The sequence below is a fragment of the Equus quagga genome, chromosome 6 (assembly GCF_021613505.1).
Source record: "Equus quagga isolate Etosha38 chromosome 6, UCLA_HA_Equagga_1.0, whole genome shotgun sequence".
Lineage (NCBI taxonomy): Eukaryota > Metazoa > Chordata > Mammalia > Perissodactyla > Equidae > Equus > Equus quagga.
In genome coordinates, this window is record NC_060272.1 from 119682349 (window position 1) to 119699596 (window position 17248).

The 17248-nt window shown below is 42.8% G+C and overlaps 1 protein-coding gene across 3 annotated transcripts in view; it reads right to left on the minus strand.

Moving 5' to 3' along the window:
* SLC24A2 (solute carrier family 24 member 2) overlaps window positions 1-17248 on the minus strand; it is a 245396-nt gene that overhangs the window by 38698 nt on the left and 189450 nt on the right. For all 3 annotated transcript variants that reach the window (XM_046663745.1, XM_046663746.1, XM_046663744.1), the window contains 2 exons: window positions 13530-13628; window positions 10561-10679 (listed from right to left, as the gene is read on the minus strand). In XM_046663745.1, the coding sequence (XP_046519701.1) occupies window positions 10561-10679; window positions 13530-13628 (218 nt within the window). The remainder of the gene's footprint in view (window positions 1-10560; window positions 10680-13529; window positions 13629-17248) is intronic.

Below are 17248 nucleotides of genomic sequence, written 5' to 3' on the forward strand. Positions count from 1 at the left end.
CTGGAACCGAACCTCCAATATCACTGAGGTATGCCTGTGTTTGCAATGTTTCTTGTTTCTTGATGGAGGTCTGTATTGCTATGAAATTCCCTCTTAGAATTGCTTTTGCTTCATCTCATAGATTTTGGAAAGTTGTGTTTCCATTTTCATTTGTCTCAAGGTGTTTTTTGATTTCCTATTTGATTTCCTTTGACCCACTGGTTGTTTAATACATGTTGTTTCGTCTTCATGTGTTTGTGTTTCTTCCAGTTTTCTTCTTATAATTGATTTCTAGTTTCATATCATTGTGGTTAGAAAAGACGCTTGACATGATTTCAATCTTCCTAAACTTACTGAGACTTATTTTGTGGCCTATCCTGGGGAATGTTCCAAGTGCACTTGAAAAGAATAGGTATTCTGAGGTTTTGGATAGAATGTTCTATATATATCTATTAAGTCCATCTGGTCTAATATGTCACTTAAGGCCAATATTTCCTTATTGACTTTCTGTCTGGGTGATCTATCCATTGATGTAAGCGGAGTATTAAAGTCCCCTACAGTTATTATACTACTGTCAATTTTTTCCTTTATGTCTGTTAATATTTGCCTTATATGTTTAGGTGCTCTTATGTTGGGTACATAAATATTTATGAATGTTATATCCTTTTCTTGGATTGACCTCTTTAGCATTACGTAATGCCCTTCTATCTCTTTAGTTACAGTCTTTGTTTTAAAGTCTATTTTGTCTGATATGAGTATTGCTACCCCAGTCTTCTTTTTATTTCCATTTGCATGGAGTATCTTTTTCCTTCCTTTCACTTTCAGACAATGTCTGTCTTTAGATCTGTGGTGACTCTTTTGTAGGCAGCATATAGATAGGTCTTGTATTTTTATCCATTCATCCACCCTATGTCTTTTGATTGGAGCATTTAGTCCATTTACATTTAGAGTAATTAATGACAGGTATGTACTTATTGCCATTTTGTTAATTGTTTTCTGGTTGTTTTTGTAGTTCTTCTCTGTTCCTTTCTTTTTCTCTTAGTCTTTTCCCTTGTGGTTTGATGATTTTCTTTAGTGTTATGTTTGGGTTGCTTTCTCTTTATTTTTTATGTATCTATTGAAGGTTTTTGGTTTGTCATTACCATGAGGTTCATATATATTGACCTATATATCTAGCAGTCTATTTTAAGGTGATAATCAATTAAGTTCAAATGCATTCTAAAAGCACTACAATTTTACTCCCCACCATGTTTTGTTTTTGACATCATATTTTACATTTTTTAAATTCTGTGTATCCCTTAACTAGTTATAGTTGATTTTGCTACTTTTGTATTTTAACCTTTATTCTAGCTTTTGTTTTTTTCCTGAGGAAGATTCACCCTGAGCTAACATCTCTGCCAGTCTTCCTCTATTTTGTATGTGGGATGCCTCCACAGCATGGCTTGATGAGTGGTGTAGATCTACAACTGAGATCTGAACCTGTGAACCTGGGCTGCCGAAGCAGAGTGTGCTGAATTTCAACCACTACGCCATGGGGCTGGCCCCTATTCTAGTTTTTTAAGTGGCTGATCCACTGCCTTTATTAAATATTTGCCTTTACCAGTGAGATTTTTGTCTTTCACATATTTTCTTATTTCTAGTTATGGCTTTTTCTTTTCTGCTTCAAGAAGACCCTTTAACATATCTTGTAAGGCCAGTTTAGTGAAGATGAACTCCTTTAGTTTTTGCTTGTCTGGGTAACTCTTTATCTGTCCTTCATTTCTGAATGATATCCTTGCTGGGTAGAATATTCTTGGTTATCAGTGTTTTCCTTTTCAGCACTTTAAATATATGCTGCTACTCCATTCTACCCTACAATGTTTCTACTAAAAAATCAGCTGATAGTCTTATAGTGGGTTCCCTTGCATATGGCTTGTTGTTTTTCTCTGGCTGCTTTTAAGATTCTCTCTTTGCTGTTTTAATTATAATATATCTTGGTGCGGGTCTCTTTGGGTTAATCCTGTTTGAGATTCTCTGTGTTTCCTGGATGTCTGTTTCCCTTCCCAAGTTAGGGCAGTTTTCAGCCATCATTTCTTCAGATAAGTGATATGCCCCAGTGATATCGCTCCCTGATGCAGGTGGCTACGTCAAGGGCGGGGTTCCCATCCATACTGTGTCTCTGTCTCTCCTACTTGTCCCTATGTGGTCCCTCTGTTGTTTGTTGTGCAGGAGCTGTTTGATGAGCCCTCAGTTCTTCTTCAGAAGGAATTGTTCTATAGGTGAAGATTAGGTGTGTCTATGGGAGAAAGTGAGTTCAGGGTCTTCTTACACTGCCACCTTGGACCTCTACTTTCCTAACTGTTCTTGTCTTCTATGTTTTCTCTTTTCAAGAGAGAAGTCAAAAAGAGGTATGTGAAAAAGCATCTCTTTTTGAAAGGGAACACCATCTGAGACATCTGTACATTTGTATTGCCTTCTGTGTGGACATCCTGAATCAACAGAGCTAACATTTAAGTAGCAAACAGATTTTTTAAAAAGTGACAAGTCTCTTCCTGTCTAGTGGTAGGAAATATTCACTCTCCTTATAATACTATTATACAGTTTCTTTTACACAGAGATGGAAAAAAAACCTAGCACCAAGAATTTAGCATATTAAACACAAAATGATGAGGTTTCACTCATAATGGCAACCTGAAAAACTTAATCTGCTCTGACATGACTTGGAATTGAAACCAAGGTTTTTGAAATATTTTTCTGTGAATGATGAAGCTGTCTGGACCTAACTTTTCCAAGAAGCCAAGAAACCATTTTATTATAATGTAAAATGGCACTTGGAGATTCTGGTGAAATGCAATTGCTTTCTTTCACTTTGCATTTTGCCCAAATAATTCCAAGGTGCAACCTAAGGACAAGATGGATTTATTTCTGTATTGCTATTGTAAATTGTTTTTTGTATAGTTTTCATGGGCTTTGTAAATTCTGGTGATACAAATCATAAAAGATCTGTCAACATAAAAGCTATTGGAGAATCATAAAAAATAATTCAAAAATATTCTCATCGTTTTGTTATCATGTAGATTAGAATTACTCATAGGAACAGTAATATTAATGTCAGTATTTTCTTTTCCAGTGTGGTAATGGAGTTTTTTCCATTTTATTAATAGTCAGCCCCTAATGTATCTTATGTAAATGATTAATAGATATTCCTCAAACTCCTTCAGAAAGCACAATGACAAATGGTGTTATTAACAGTAAGATTCTCAGTGAATATATAATTCTTTATCAGTACTCAAATTTAGGCAGAAACTCAAGAGTCTGCTATTTATCTATTTCATTTTTAAATGTGTTCAAAAGGCCTTTGAGTACATCTTAAGCAGTTGGTAAATATTGCCCAGGTCATCAGATGTAGGAACTGGACTTCAGCTTTTCCTTACAAAATATATGTATAGGGGCTGGCCCGATGGCTGAGTGGTTAATTTTGCACGCTCTGCTTCGGTGGCCAACGGTGGCCAAGGGTGATCCTGGGTGTGGACATGGCACCGCTCATCAGGCCATGCTGAGGCAGTGTCTCACATAGCACAACCAGAGGCACTCACAACTAGAATATACAACTATGTACTGGGGGGCTTTGGGGAGAAGATTAAAAAAAAAGATTGACAACAGATGTTAGTGCAGGTGACAATCTTTAAAAAAACAAAAATATATAGATTGAAAGAAAAAAAATGTTAGCTCCCCCAGAAATGTAACCCATATGCTAAGGTCTGGTAGGTAAAATATTTGAATCTTTGTCTTTTTTTTAAAAGTGTGTATTGGGTTTTCTCTGTTACTAACAGGTTTCTTTTCTAGGGCAATCATAGATCTCACTTGGCTTGGGTTTTGAAAAATTCAGTCTGATGGAGAATCTTTGGGTCTTCCTTTTCTTTCTACTAGACTATTAGGCCTGGCCTCTCTCCCCAGCACTGCCCCTGGGCTCTGGTGGTGTCGGACAGAGACACACCCCCATTTTCCACCAAAGCCTCCATTACTTGTGTGCCAGAATCCTCTTCTTGTGTTTCACTGATGTCCCAAGAGACTGAATAGTCTCATCAATCGGAGGAAACGTGGTCTTTGGCTGTTTTTAAACTTTCAAAATGGTGAAGCTGGTTATGCCACCTTAATCATGTAGAAAAGATACTTATGCTCTTTGAACAATCGGAAGGTTTGAGGTTCACGAACCTCTGTTAAACCTCACCACTGATAAGAACGTAAACATTTGCTAACTAACGGTAATATTTTAGGAAGAAAGACATCATCTGGATTCTAGGCACCATCTGCTTGGATAATCTTGGAAATCCCTACCAGAGCTAACATTTTTGACCAAAGTTTATTATGAAGTTTCCCTAAGGGGCTCTAAAATCATAGCTGTAAATTTAAACAACAACAAGCCAAAACAAATCGCTGTCCTGATAACGATGCTTTTTCACCACCCTCAGAGATCCAAATTTCATCCTAGAGAGATATCTTTATGAGTTTTATGTTATTTTTTGAGAAATCTAAAATCCCAATCACTTCCATCATCTTTCTGTACTCATCCTTTACTTAGTCACATAATACTCAAACATTTTCATCACCACCATGAGGCTGTATGAAAGCAGACTTTAAAAACTCTACTGAGTTTAGGTAAAGACCAAAACTAGACTAGGGAGAAATAAGTCAGGACTGAATTCCCAAAGGGAGAAAGGAAGGGCTTAAAATGGGAAGGTGATATTTAAGTTGTAAAGTGAGAAAGGAAGAAAAAAGCCTGCATTTTACACATTCTCTCTCTTTCTCTTTCTCTACCCATATGTTATGAATGCGTGTGTGTGTGTGTGTGTATATATATACACATATATGGTTTTTTCCCCCTCTTTTTCCCAGGAATGTGATTTTCTTATATAAATCTGTTTGGCCACTGGGCAATTCTTAACCAAAGCAAGGACAATTCTGATTTCCATAAAGACAGAGAGAAATTTTGGAGTTGAAATGAAATAAAGGTTGCAATACATAAAAAACTCTCTCACACCACATGAAAATGTAGGACACAATAAAAAGAAAAAAGAATTTCAGCTTTCAGAATCTAAGAAATTTGCAAGGCATTTCCCCTCCTCCTCTCTCATTGTGAGCGCGTATTTAAGCGGTTTTGATGTGTCATGCATCGAGGACCATGATTCAGCAAGGTAGGGAGCAAGCCAGCCAAGGGCAATCAGCTGGCTGTTGTCTAGATTGGCAAAATTAAAACGTAAGAAAATACTGGGTTCTGGGTGGGAGAGACTATTCCTTTGAATTGTCTTTCAAACCTGGATAAATTCCCAACACTGAAAATTTGGAAGGCCGGCAAATTCTTGGTGGCGGCTCAAATCAGTTCTCTCGATGTTAGAATCGACAGCATTGTGTCAGCAGTCACTGGGAGAAGACAGCACTAAGCCGTTCAAAAAGTCAAATTATTTCTTGGTCCCACAGAGTACACAAATGAAGCCAAAAACCTCCTGCAAACGGTCTTCCTCTGTGAGAGAGAATATTTTAAAATTCTCTTCATTGCCAGGGTAAAGTCTGTACTGAAGAAAGCTCTCAGAGATGAGGTGTCAATGTAAAATTAGTTCACTTGTAAATAGGGTTTTTCAAACAGCGGCTTAATTACAGGAGACAAGCTAACTGCTCAGGAGAATACTAGCGATGTGTGTGTGGTGCATGGCGCTCACACTGTCCATTCATGAAGCTGGGATGCACACCTCACTCTTCATGTAGCTTGATAATATAACCGGGAAAGAAAGAAAATGAACACAATAAAAAGGCACTGAATCATTTTTGTGACACTGTGCTTTGGGTGGCCTGAGCATTCCAATTCCACACCTTTTTTCTGACTCTGGAGTCATAGTCCTAATCTACCCCATTGCCCAGTCTTTCCCACCTGGAAACCTCAGCATCATCTACAACTTCCTGTCCTTCTTCACTCTCTGTGACCAATTTATTACCAAATCTTAATTCAGCCACAGAAACAGCTCTCGAATCCAGCTGTTGCCATCCACGCCACAGCTAATACTTGGTCTAAGGCCTTGTCATTGGGGCTACTTAAGAATCATTTTAAAAAGTTTTGCTAAATACTGCTAATCATAGCAAACACCCATGCCACGCTTAGTATGGGCCAAGAACTGTTCTAAGAGCATTCCATTCTCACAACAATGCTATGAGATAGGTGTTGTTACTATCTCTGTGTCACAGAAAAAGAGAATGGAGAACAGAAACGTTAAGTGGCTTGTCCAAAGTGACACAGCTGGTAAGTGGCAGATCTGGGATTTGAACTCATGAGGTCTGTCTCCCGAGACTCGACTCTTAAAACGACTAAAGCATACTCCTTCTGTGTTAATTTAACCCATTATTATTTTTAGATGTGTTTTTTTTGAATAGGTAACACAGTTAACTGGTTCAAAATTCAAAAGCTACAGAAGGCTACGTACTGAAAGATGTATACAGAAGACTACCTCCCACCCCAGCTCCCCATCACCCAGGCTGCTGTTCTGGAGGTAATCAGCATGACCAGTGTCTTCAATAGCATCCCAAGCAAATGCTTGTATATTAGTAAGTTATTTCCCTCCTTTTCTCCTTTTATACAAATATAGTACACTGGGTGTAATTGGCAGGTTGCCTTTTCCACGTAACATATATTGAAGATCATTCCACACGACAGCATGGAGAGCTTCCTCATCCTTTTTCTTTCTTCCTTTCTTTTTTGAGAGACTGCAGATGGTGTAAACTAGGGGTGGGGAAACTTTTCCTGTAAAGGGCCAGATAGTAAATATTTTAGGCTTTGTGGGCCATATGGTCTCTGTCACATATGCTGCTGCTGCTTAAAAAAAAAAAAAATCTTTAAAAATGTAAAAACATTCTTGGCTTGTGGGTCATACAAAAACAGGCTGCAGGCCAGATTTGGCCACGGACCACCGTTTACTGATCCTTAAACGACAAGGCCCTCAGCTCGCTGCCCTGAATCCAGTCTTCCTCCACTCTGGCTGCTTCTTGACCATTCTGAACGAGCTACCTTCAAATCCCACGCTGACACTGCTCCCCTTCAACCCTCCATGGCTCCCACTCCCAGCAGGTGAAGTCAGACTGCTCGGCCCCGCCTACAATGCCCTTCATGATCCACGTACTCCTCCACACCTCCACGTCTACTGCACCGCTCCGTGCCACCATCAGCTCTTTGCCTCAACTCCTGCGGTGACCTCTTTGCCCCACTATTGCTATACAACCTCTTGCCACAAGTCCAGTCTCCACACTGCAATGCAAGGGATCTTTGACAAGAGTAAATCACATCTGGGAACTTCCAATGGCTTGTTGCTCCTCTAGAAGAAAGTCAATTTCCTTAGCACGGTCTACAAGATGGGCCAGCTCTGCTTGGCCTTCCTGTCCGACTCCTTGCCTCCACGTTCCCTCCCACCAGTCCCCACTCTCCAGCCACATTGCCTTTTCTGTTCCTCAAACAAGCCAAGCACATTTCTGCATTTGTGGGTGCTGTTGCCCTGGCTGGCTCCTTCTTAAAAGTTCAGCCTCAGTTCAAACACACTTCCTTAGTGAAGCCGTCCCCCAACTCCCACCCTAAAGGGGGCTCTCCACTCGCCCTCCATCATGTCACTATGCTTTATTCTCTTCACGGCCCTTATGGCCATCTATAATTATATCTTGGTTTACATTTACAGTCTCTCTGCTCTGCTAGAACATGTGGGCATCTCCAGTGCCCAGCACATCACCTAACACATATTAGATGAACACTAAAAATTTTTCTGATTGAACAGTTGAAGAATTTCAGCCCAAATTACCTTTCCTAGTGGATCTCTCTTCACTCTGCACCTTATATTTCAGTCTCCAGTTCCACTGGCTTTCTCACGATCACTAAATATGAATTTCCCTCTTAAGGTTTTATCCCTTTGCACATGTTGTCATCTTGGTCATCTTTTCTGAATGACAAACTCCTATTCACCCATCAACACCCAGCTCAAATGCTACCTCTTCTATGAAGCTTTTACACTTTCCCTTGCTAGGGTCAATTTCTTCCTCTGGCAGGCTCCCAGAGAACTTTGTACAGATCTCCATGATCACACTGGGCCATAGTTATTTACCTACTACCCATGTTTATTTATTTACTTATTATACCCTAAATACCTCCAAACATATATGTGTATTTCATTTTCATTTTACCTATGTTGAGCTTCAGGGAAGGGACACCTTGAATGGAGTTCATATATAAGTATGGACACATAATAATACAAATAGCAGCATTCAGCTCTGTGCCAAGTGCTTACTGTACATTATCTCATGTCACTGTCCTAATAACCCTAACGAGGCAGGTACTATTATTCTCTGTACTTTGCTAAAGCGAGGCTAGGGAACTTGCTCCCGGTGGATGTGGAATCCCCACCAGGCCGTCCTGCCCCCAGCTGGTGGGCTGGCTCCTGGAAGGTCTGTCTGCCCTTGAGCTCTCAGGGTCTCAGGGTGGTGCACAAATCAGTCCTGTCTGCCTGTGTGACACCTGGGGGCACTGCTCTGCTCAGAGAGGGGTCAGTTGGGACTCTTGCTCCCCTACAGCAAGGTGTTCCCTTGTGCGGGGCACAGATGTCCCTCTGCTGGCCAGATGGAGAGGCAGGATGACTAGGCAGCCCTCTGCACACCTGTGACCGTGCCATCCCCAAGGGCAGCCAGGTGTCCTTGGGGCCTGCCTCCTGCTGCCACATGCTGCTTATCCATGTGGACATAAGCCGCTCTGCCAGCCCACCCTTGAGCTAAGGCGAAGGGACCACAGGGCTCTGGGCAGGAGGGCGAGAGCCTAGAAGGCAGATGAGAGAAGGGCAGAAGGAGCTGCTGTTTCTTTATCCTTTCCTTTATTTTTTCCAGCTTTACTGAGGTGTAATAGACAAAAGTGACACACATTTAAGGTGTACCATGTGATGATCTGGTATATGCATCCTTGTGAAAAGCACAGCAAAGGAAACCATCAACAAAATGAAAAGGCAACCTATGGAATGGCAGAAAATATTTGCAAACCATCTATCTGACAAAGGGTCTATATCCAAAATATATAAGGAACCCATACAACTCAATAGCAAAAAGCCAAATAACCTGATTAAAAAATGGGCAAAGGACCTGAATAGATATTTTTCTAAAGAAGACATACAAATAGCCAACAGGTAGATGCAAATGTACTCATCATCTTTATCCTTTCCTTTAAACGAAGAGATCTTCCTTGCATATTTCTGCAGGGAATAAGGGCAACAGGCAACAATTAGCATTTTTTTTTTCCTAAGAAGTGAAGACTTCCTCTGTTGCAGAGTGTATCCTGGAGTAAAGGAGAAGAGAGTTCTGGGATAGATTCACTGTAGTCTGGCTTCTATCTGTGGGCATTGTATAACTTTTCAGCTCACTGGGAAAGTTCTATCTGGAGAAGTGGGTCACAAATGTTAGGGTAGTGCTACTCAAACTATGGTCCTTGGACCAGAGCATCGGAATCACCTGGGGGCTTGTAAGAATTGCAGACTCTGGCCCCACTCTGAGTCTGACAAATCAGAATCTGAATTTTAACGTGATCCCCCAGGAAATTCAGAAGCACTTCAAAGTTTGAGAAACACTGGCCTGGGGGCCCGATTAAACTGCGAGTCTGGGGCTCTCTGCCTTAGAAATTCCGATGGGCTTGATGAGGACGAGACCCCGAAATCTCAGAAGTACCACCTACTTTTTGAGCAACTGCGGTCCAGAGCAGGGCTGCGTGGTGGGACCAGTACAGGCACTGGATTTAGACAGTCCCGAGATCAAACCTCAGCTCCGCTACCTACAAGCTGGGTCATCCTGAGGAATTACTTCATTTTGCTAAGTTTTAGCTTCTTTGGTGATAAAATGGAGACACTAAATGTCTGTGCTTTCGGCTGTGAGGTTTAGAGGTGATAACACATGTAAAGTGTCTAGCACCAAATCTGTGGCACATCATACGTGTAAATGTTAAGTACCATAACTATTAGATTAGACAGCTATGTATTGGTTGCAGTATTGCAGGGGGACCGTGCCAGAGCATATTGGGTAACTTCAACGGCAGGAATAGGGAAGGGCAACGGAGGCTAACCGAGGTGCGATGGCTGTGGTTTCTCTGTTACTTAACCTTGACCTTAAAGACACACAGAAAGGATTAAAGACTTAAAGACTGCAACAGCTATCAAACTTTATTGTCTATTAAGAATCACCTGGGAAGTGAGCTAAAATGTTAACTCCTGGGTGCTGCATCCCAGAGATTTTGTTTTATCAGGTCTGCGGTATGGCCCCGGCATCTGCATTTTTATCCCCAGGAGGTTTGATGCATGAGTCCTCCAATCTCACCCTGAGAAACAGTGACTTAGAGAATCTGTGTATTTATTCAATAAATGAAGAGCTTGACGCATGTGGGGCCTGGGGCTGGTACTGGGAAATACACACAAGTATGGATGACTCTGCCTGGTGTCTGCCCAGCTGGGAGCTGGGGCCTCTGAGAAGAAGGCTCTGAGGGTTTGTGCTGCTAGGATATCAGTAAGAACAGTGGCCCAGAAGAGCAATGGAAAAAAGCCAAACCTGGACTTCTGCAGCTTCAATGCTGTGGGAGAGATTTCCATTTTGTACGGGTTCCGAAGCATCACTGGGTGGCGTCAATTCAACTTCTGTGCTGGTGCTGTTTGGGAGCTCGATTTTTTCTGTGATGTAATTTGGACACACACAAAGAAAGCAAATAGAGTCATTGGGTGTAGGAGCCATATTGGAAAGAATATCCTTAAATGTTGGGCCAAAGGAGAAGATAGCGGTCTCTGAGAGGTGATAAGGCCCAGGGCTGGGGTTGTGCCAAATGGCCAACGATTTTTACCATTGTCGCGTGTGCCTTTTAGCACACTCAGCCATCCTCCTCTCTTTACTAGCTCTCTGGCTTCCCCACTGTGGCCTGATGTCTTAACTAGTCTGTCCTATTAGCTCCCATGGCATGCATTCTCTAGACTAGGTAAATTTGCCAACTAGCCATTCAAGAACACGAACACAGACATTCTTAAACCAAAACCATGCCCAACCTACATGCTATTGTTTGTACCCAGGACCACATCTTTTTATAGCAAGATGTTTTCTTTTGTACTACATTTTGGAAAGAATCTTTATTGGCTAGCTCTCAGGGGACTTGGGTCCTAGGCTCTGCCACTATTGGGCTGTCATCTTAGGCAAGTCCCCTTCTGCCTTTGGGTTTCAGAAACCTTAGTGAAATGAGGGGGTTCAACTGGTTGACCTCCAAGGTCCACTGCTTCCAGCTCTAATTCTCTCTGGCTCAGGGAGGGGACAACTCTGCCAGGGCCTAGGTGACCATGGGGAGGGCAGGCTTGGGGACCCAGCTTTCTCAAAATGCCTGGAGAATGCTACTTAGCACATTCCACCCCTGGGCATCCTATTGCAGTCATGGCAAAGGGATGCTTAACAAAGAACAGATGCAAAAGTCTGTATCATCCCTGAGTGAGAGGTAACATTTGGCCAGAGTGAAGCCACAGGCCAGCAAGTGCAGATTCAAGTTTTCTTCTGGGAGTTGAGAAGTGACTCTAGGGTAAGGGTTAAACACTGGGACTGTGATACTGGGCATCTCAGAAGGCCTGGGTTCACACTCTGGCTCTCCTGCTTATGCTGTGGAACCCTTAGCAAGAGAGTTAACCTCTCTGAGATTCAGTTTCCTCATCTGTGAAATTCAGCTGATGATGAGAACAGTCCCGCCACTACTGTGACCACCACCAACACTACGATCAGAGGGTACGCCTGCAGAGGTTGAATAAGAAAATGCATACAGAGCACTCAGCACACTGTCTGGTACAGAGCAAGAAAGCAAGAGACATAAACTATTCTGAGCCTCATTACAGTAGCTGCCTTGCATTAGAAAGCTTTTTTCAGGGCTCAGAGGAGCACCTCCAGGTGATCAGTGATTGAGAGCACTGAGGTCTGCTGTGACTTCAGTGGGACGGAAATATGAAGGTTCCTAGCCCCTCTGGCTCTGCTGGGTAAGTCTTGGATTTCAGGAGACAATGAAGCTGTGTGGTTCAGTGTCAGGGTTTCCAGGAACATCAGAATGCTCATCAGTATCAGATATGAGCAGGATCAGGCTGCTCACAGAGTAGCAGAATACATTTTTTTCTAGCAATTCCAGAAGGACTAAACGTTTCTATTACAAGTAAACCATCACTGGAAAAAATTTTGAGAGTTATATAAAAATTGTTGGGTTTGAAGGGGCCAAAGTTTGGAAATCATAGGGAAAGGTTTATTTATGTGTTCAGTTGTGGAATACAGAAGGATAAATATGTTTAAATATGGAAAGCCATAGAGACTCAAATTTATTATATATTTCCATGTTTTTAGTAGTGACAGTGTTATGGGTGTGATGTTCTGTTGTGTGGGGCTAGGCCAGTTTATCCTAGTATGCTTGCTTCTGTTATTTAAACTAAAAAATACTAAATACCTTGGGGAATACTAAAACTGAGTTTTGGGGTGTCTATTGGCTGAAATGATACAACTTTAGGATCAGCCTGCGGTGGCCAAACTTGACTCTAGCAACACGGGACACCGAGTCCCAAAGTGGAGTCTAGATGTCCAAGAACAGACATGAACAGATGAGAAGAAACAACCTCCCAGGCATAGTATATAACATTTCAACTTATTTCCTTCAAGTTTTTCTTCTCATAGCCAACAGAATCCTGACTGTTTCTTGGCCAAAGATTTTCCCTGAGCTAAAAGTCAGGATAACAGCAGAGGCAGAAACTCTCCTAAGGAATGTCATGTATTTTGAGTACAACACTGTTGAATTTTGTCTGGAGATAATTTTAGTTTCTTGGGCAATAGCATCGTTTATAGCATAGATCCAGATTAGGTTAAATTTAGTTTGAATTTAGAATTAGTGAGCTATATTATAGTTGCAGATACGAGAGGAGGAACATCATGTTCCAAGTTAAAATAAGATGCCTGAATGTCACAATCTGGTCACACAGGAGCTCACAGAAAGTCAGCCAAAAGAGACCTGGGCTAGTATTACTGAGTTCCTAAGGAAGGAGAGGCAGTGTCATCTCGCAGGGACCTGCCACTCAGTTTAGGAGTGACCAAGTGAACCTTCTGGTAATTTAGTGGGTGTGGCGTAGGCAATGTCATAGGTGTAAAATCTGGTTATCAGGCAAGAATTTCAGAAGCATTAAATGTTAAATGACAGGTTTGTGTGTGTCTTCCTTATGTGGAACCCCTGAAATGAAGTGATTTTCTGCTCTTCAAGGGAGATGCCTGGTTAGGAGCTGGTTTTATTTCAAGTTCTTCCTAGAATCATCTTACTCTTCTTGGAGTTCTCCTCGAGTTGGTGACATACTGTGTCCATTCATGCCCCGTACCTCCAGGAGAAATGGGCTCTTCCTGACACCCAGGAAGGAGCTGACTGCAGGTCTGTGTCTGCACTGAGTCAGAGGTGCCCATGCTGGGTCCTGCCTCTCTGCCCCCTCCATGCACTCCAGGAAAGGCGTGGGATGAAGTTTCTCTGCACTCACCCACGTGATTGGCAGCCCCATTCTGCCTCTCGTTCTCATCCACCTGGCATTTCTTCTTGGCGATCTTGTGGAGAATTGAAGCCTTTTCTCTGAACCTCCCTGAAGCAAGAGAAAGTGGTGGAAAGGAGACAGGATGAGGAGGAAGATAAAGGAGGGGCTCATGGCAAACAGTGAAGCATTGGCAGAGTAGGCACGTGGCTTCCTCAATTATGCTCCTTGATAGCAGCGACCGCTTCTTTCTGTCCAACTCAAATACCCTATGACCTGCCAGAAGGGTAGTTCCTTGCCTTTCTGGATTCTTCAGCCCACTTCTCTATTTGAGAATCTCAGGCTGCTGGAATACAGATGAATGGTTTGACTTGGACCTCTTCCCTCCCTCCCAATTGACTTGGACTTCTTCCCTCCCTCCCAATTATCAATCATCACTAAAACTCCCCTACTGCTGAGATTCAAAACAGGTCTAGAGAAACAGAGCTGCTCTGGAGGCACAGCTATTTCTCTGGAATTAAATGCTCATACCCAAACTGGCTTTTGACAATGGAAAGCCAAGCCCAGGTACCCTTTGATTTGACTCGGGTTTTCAAACACTTATCTTAATTAACACTGCAGTTTCTAAATGAGTTGGGAGCATGCATCACCAGTTTTCTGAATTAGCTGAGTCAGCTGCAATGAAAGCATCAAGAGGCAACTGATTCCATTTGGGGATTTAGGGCAAAGAATGATCAACTGAGCACAGCAAGCGAGGTCTGTCGGTGATGAGATGCTTAGGGACAGGTGCTGGAAAAAATACCATTCTCAACATAATCATTTAAAACAGTTGTACCACAAGTATAATGCTTCACTTCGTCTCCATTATTAACATAATTAATGGATAAATGCATGCAACAAGCACAGAAAAAGAGCATGCAAAAATGTAGAGATTAGTGAACCATAGTACATTTTCTTTCTCTTTTAATCCTTATTTTCCCCGTGGTAACATTCAAGGTACAAAGGAACCTCATTTTTAACTGACTGATTATTGCTTGGATTCAGATATGATGAGTCCCTCAAAACCCCACACCACCTACCATTTTCCCACTAGGCATTCGTTGTTGGCAGGGCTCTCTAGCAGCATATTAACTGGGGATCTCATTCTACTTTTCTACTTAGACCAAAACTGAACCAAATCAAACCAAAACCCAAAATGTTTCTCTGGGAGTCTCTTTTCCTAGGATGGGACATGGCAGGTTGGCATACAATTACCCTCCCCTCCTCATGGATGGAAATCATGGGATGTGCTCATGGTGGTGACTTGTGTGACTGTTTGGAAGTGACAGGAGCTGAAAGAGAGGGACCAGCTGACTCCAACGTGAAGGTGACACAAGACAGAGCCCTTTCTGCTCCCAAGCTCCCTTTGTCATAAACTTAGACACCTTCCACCCAAAAGCAGTCTCTAGGATGAAAATTAGTCTAGGAGATGACTGTGCACCACAGGGCACACTGTCCAAGGAGGTAGGAAGGGAAACATTACACTGAGAAAAGGAGGTCAGCATGTGGTTTGGGCTTCACAACAAATGATAAAGAAGGATGAGATGATGGGCATGATGTCCATCCTGAGGGATGTTGAAGGTCAGCATTAGGGTCACCATGCTGGAAGGTATTTTGAACTTGGCTGTTTCTATTTAATCTCCAAGGGAAACTCAGCGGGGAAGAAGGGAAAGGCAAGGCCTAGGGACTAGGAGAAGGAGGAGGTGAAAGTGAAGAAGAAAGGAAAGAAAAAGAAGAGAAGAAGGAATTCAAGGACCGAGGAGGTAGGCAGGGGGCCGAGATTGTCTGGAGGCTGCCCAGGCAGCGTGGATGCAAGACACTTTCCTGGCTGCCAAACCTAATCTTATTTGGGAACTAGATAGATAATGAAGCGGGGTCCTCAGTACTCTGCAGCCTTAAGTCTAAAGAGGGGCACTCCTGGTGGAAGGCAACTACAAGAAGTTCTCAAATCATCTGCTGAAAAGCCCAGAAGAGGAAACAGGAGGTTATGAAACTTTTGTAGGAGATGATGCTTCTACTAATAAAACCGTTCTGTGGTCTCAGGGTCAGTCTTTGAAGTTAGAACATTCTGCAGCTCTATGAAATAAAGATGATCAACAATTTCTATTTTAAAATTATATTTAAAATAATAAAAAAGCAAGAAAGCATTTAGGAGAGGAAACGAATAAGCCTGTGGAAATAAAATCTGAACTAGCCCAATCCAAGTAATGCCCCAGAGTCATGAATCATGGCAGAGAAAATATTTGACAGAAACCAGCTAACTGCATATTGTTTGTGGTTACAAGAATATTTTCAAGGCTTAGATGTATACCAGAGAGAAGTGATCACAAAAGAGATGCAGAAGCATGGAAAGGTCTGGCCACTCCCTCTGCTGGAAACATCCTTCAGAAGAGTTTTGGCCACTGCCCCGCATGGGCTGGTTCTCCCCAGTTCTCTAAAGGAGGGTTGGGAGAATAGGGAAGGAAAGGATTCTAGAATTGGGATTTCATAGGTTCTGAAACATTTTCGCAGGTCAGGGAGAGTTTTCTAGACTGTGTGTCATCACTTTTCCACTGCAGCAGCACTTGGATTTTTTATGCTACTGAAAGATGGGAGGGATTGGCCTTATTTTGTTCTCTCTTGGGTTCAGCCCTACCAGCAGCAAGGCAAAGCTGCAGAGGCTGGCTAGGGAGCGATCTTCTCCACCCACTTCTTCAACTCAACCTTTGTCCCAGTTAGCTTGACCTGATTACCATTCTGCATTCTGGTTTTCCTTTAAAGATTAGCTTCTAGAAAAGCAGCAGTTGAGGGCCCACCTTCAGAACTCAGCACACATGTGTGCTCCTTCTGGGTAGTGGGGCAGAGCCCGACACAGCCAGGCATGGTCTTTCCAGCCCAACAGACAGCCCTGGGATCCCCACAGGGCACCTTTGGAGGAAAGCTGTGAGGATGAGGCTAAGAGGACAAGAGTGAGCATGAGGGCCCTGGGGCAGAAGCCAGCACAGGACCTGTGATTCTCAAAGTGACCCTCTGTGCCTTGGGGCAGGAAGGCACGGCACCTCTGGGACCTGTTCAGCCTGAAGCCACGAGCTCGGGAGAAACCACGCAGGGTGTGTGTGTTGGGGCCAGCACAGTATTGTGGTTACATGGATGTGATTTGGAGGCAGGTAGATCTGGGTGTAAGCCCTGCCTGCCTCACTGGCTCTGCCGGGTGAGTTTCTGTGAGTTCCCGACTATTTCTGAGCTTCAGTTTTCCCATCTGTTAAACAGGGCTCCCAATGGCATTGGCTCATGAGTTAAATGCAAGGCTTAAGTGAGAAAATGTGTGTAAGAGGCTTGTCTCTGATGCTTGCACTGGAAGAAGTCTGAAAATAAGTGGAAAAGAAAAAACAAACTAACAAAAAGCACAGGGTCAAGGGTGACATGGCCCTGAGTTGCTTTAGGAGAACTGTTGACATCTTCTCTTTTCTCAGTCCACACCTGCAGGATTGGGGAATTAGCCACATCCAGACCCCACAGTTTAAGCCTCCCAAGGGCCCTGTGGGATTGGCGTTCAGGTTTCTCTGAGACCCCCAAAGTCAGTTCCAAAACTGATCAGGAAAAGGATCACCTTACATCTTCCTGAAATTGAGAAGGTCAAGGTGAGAAGGCCTGGCCTTCTGTGTTTAAACATTGAAACTGTTGCAATTTTCCAAAGGAAAGAGGGTGATCAG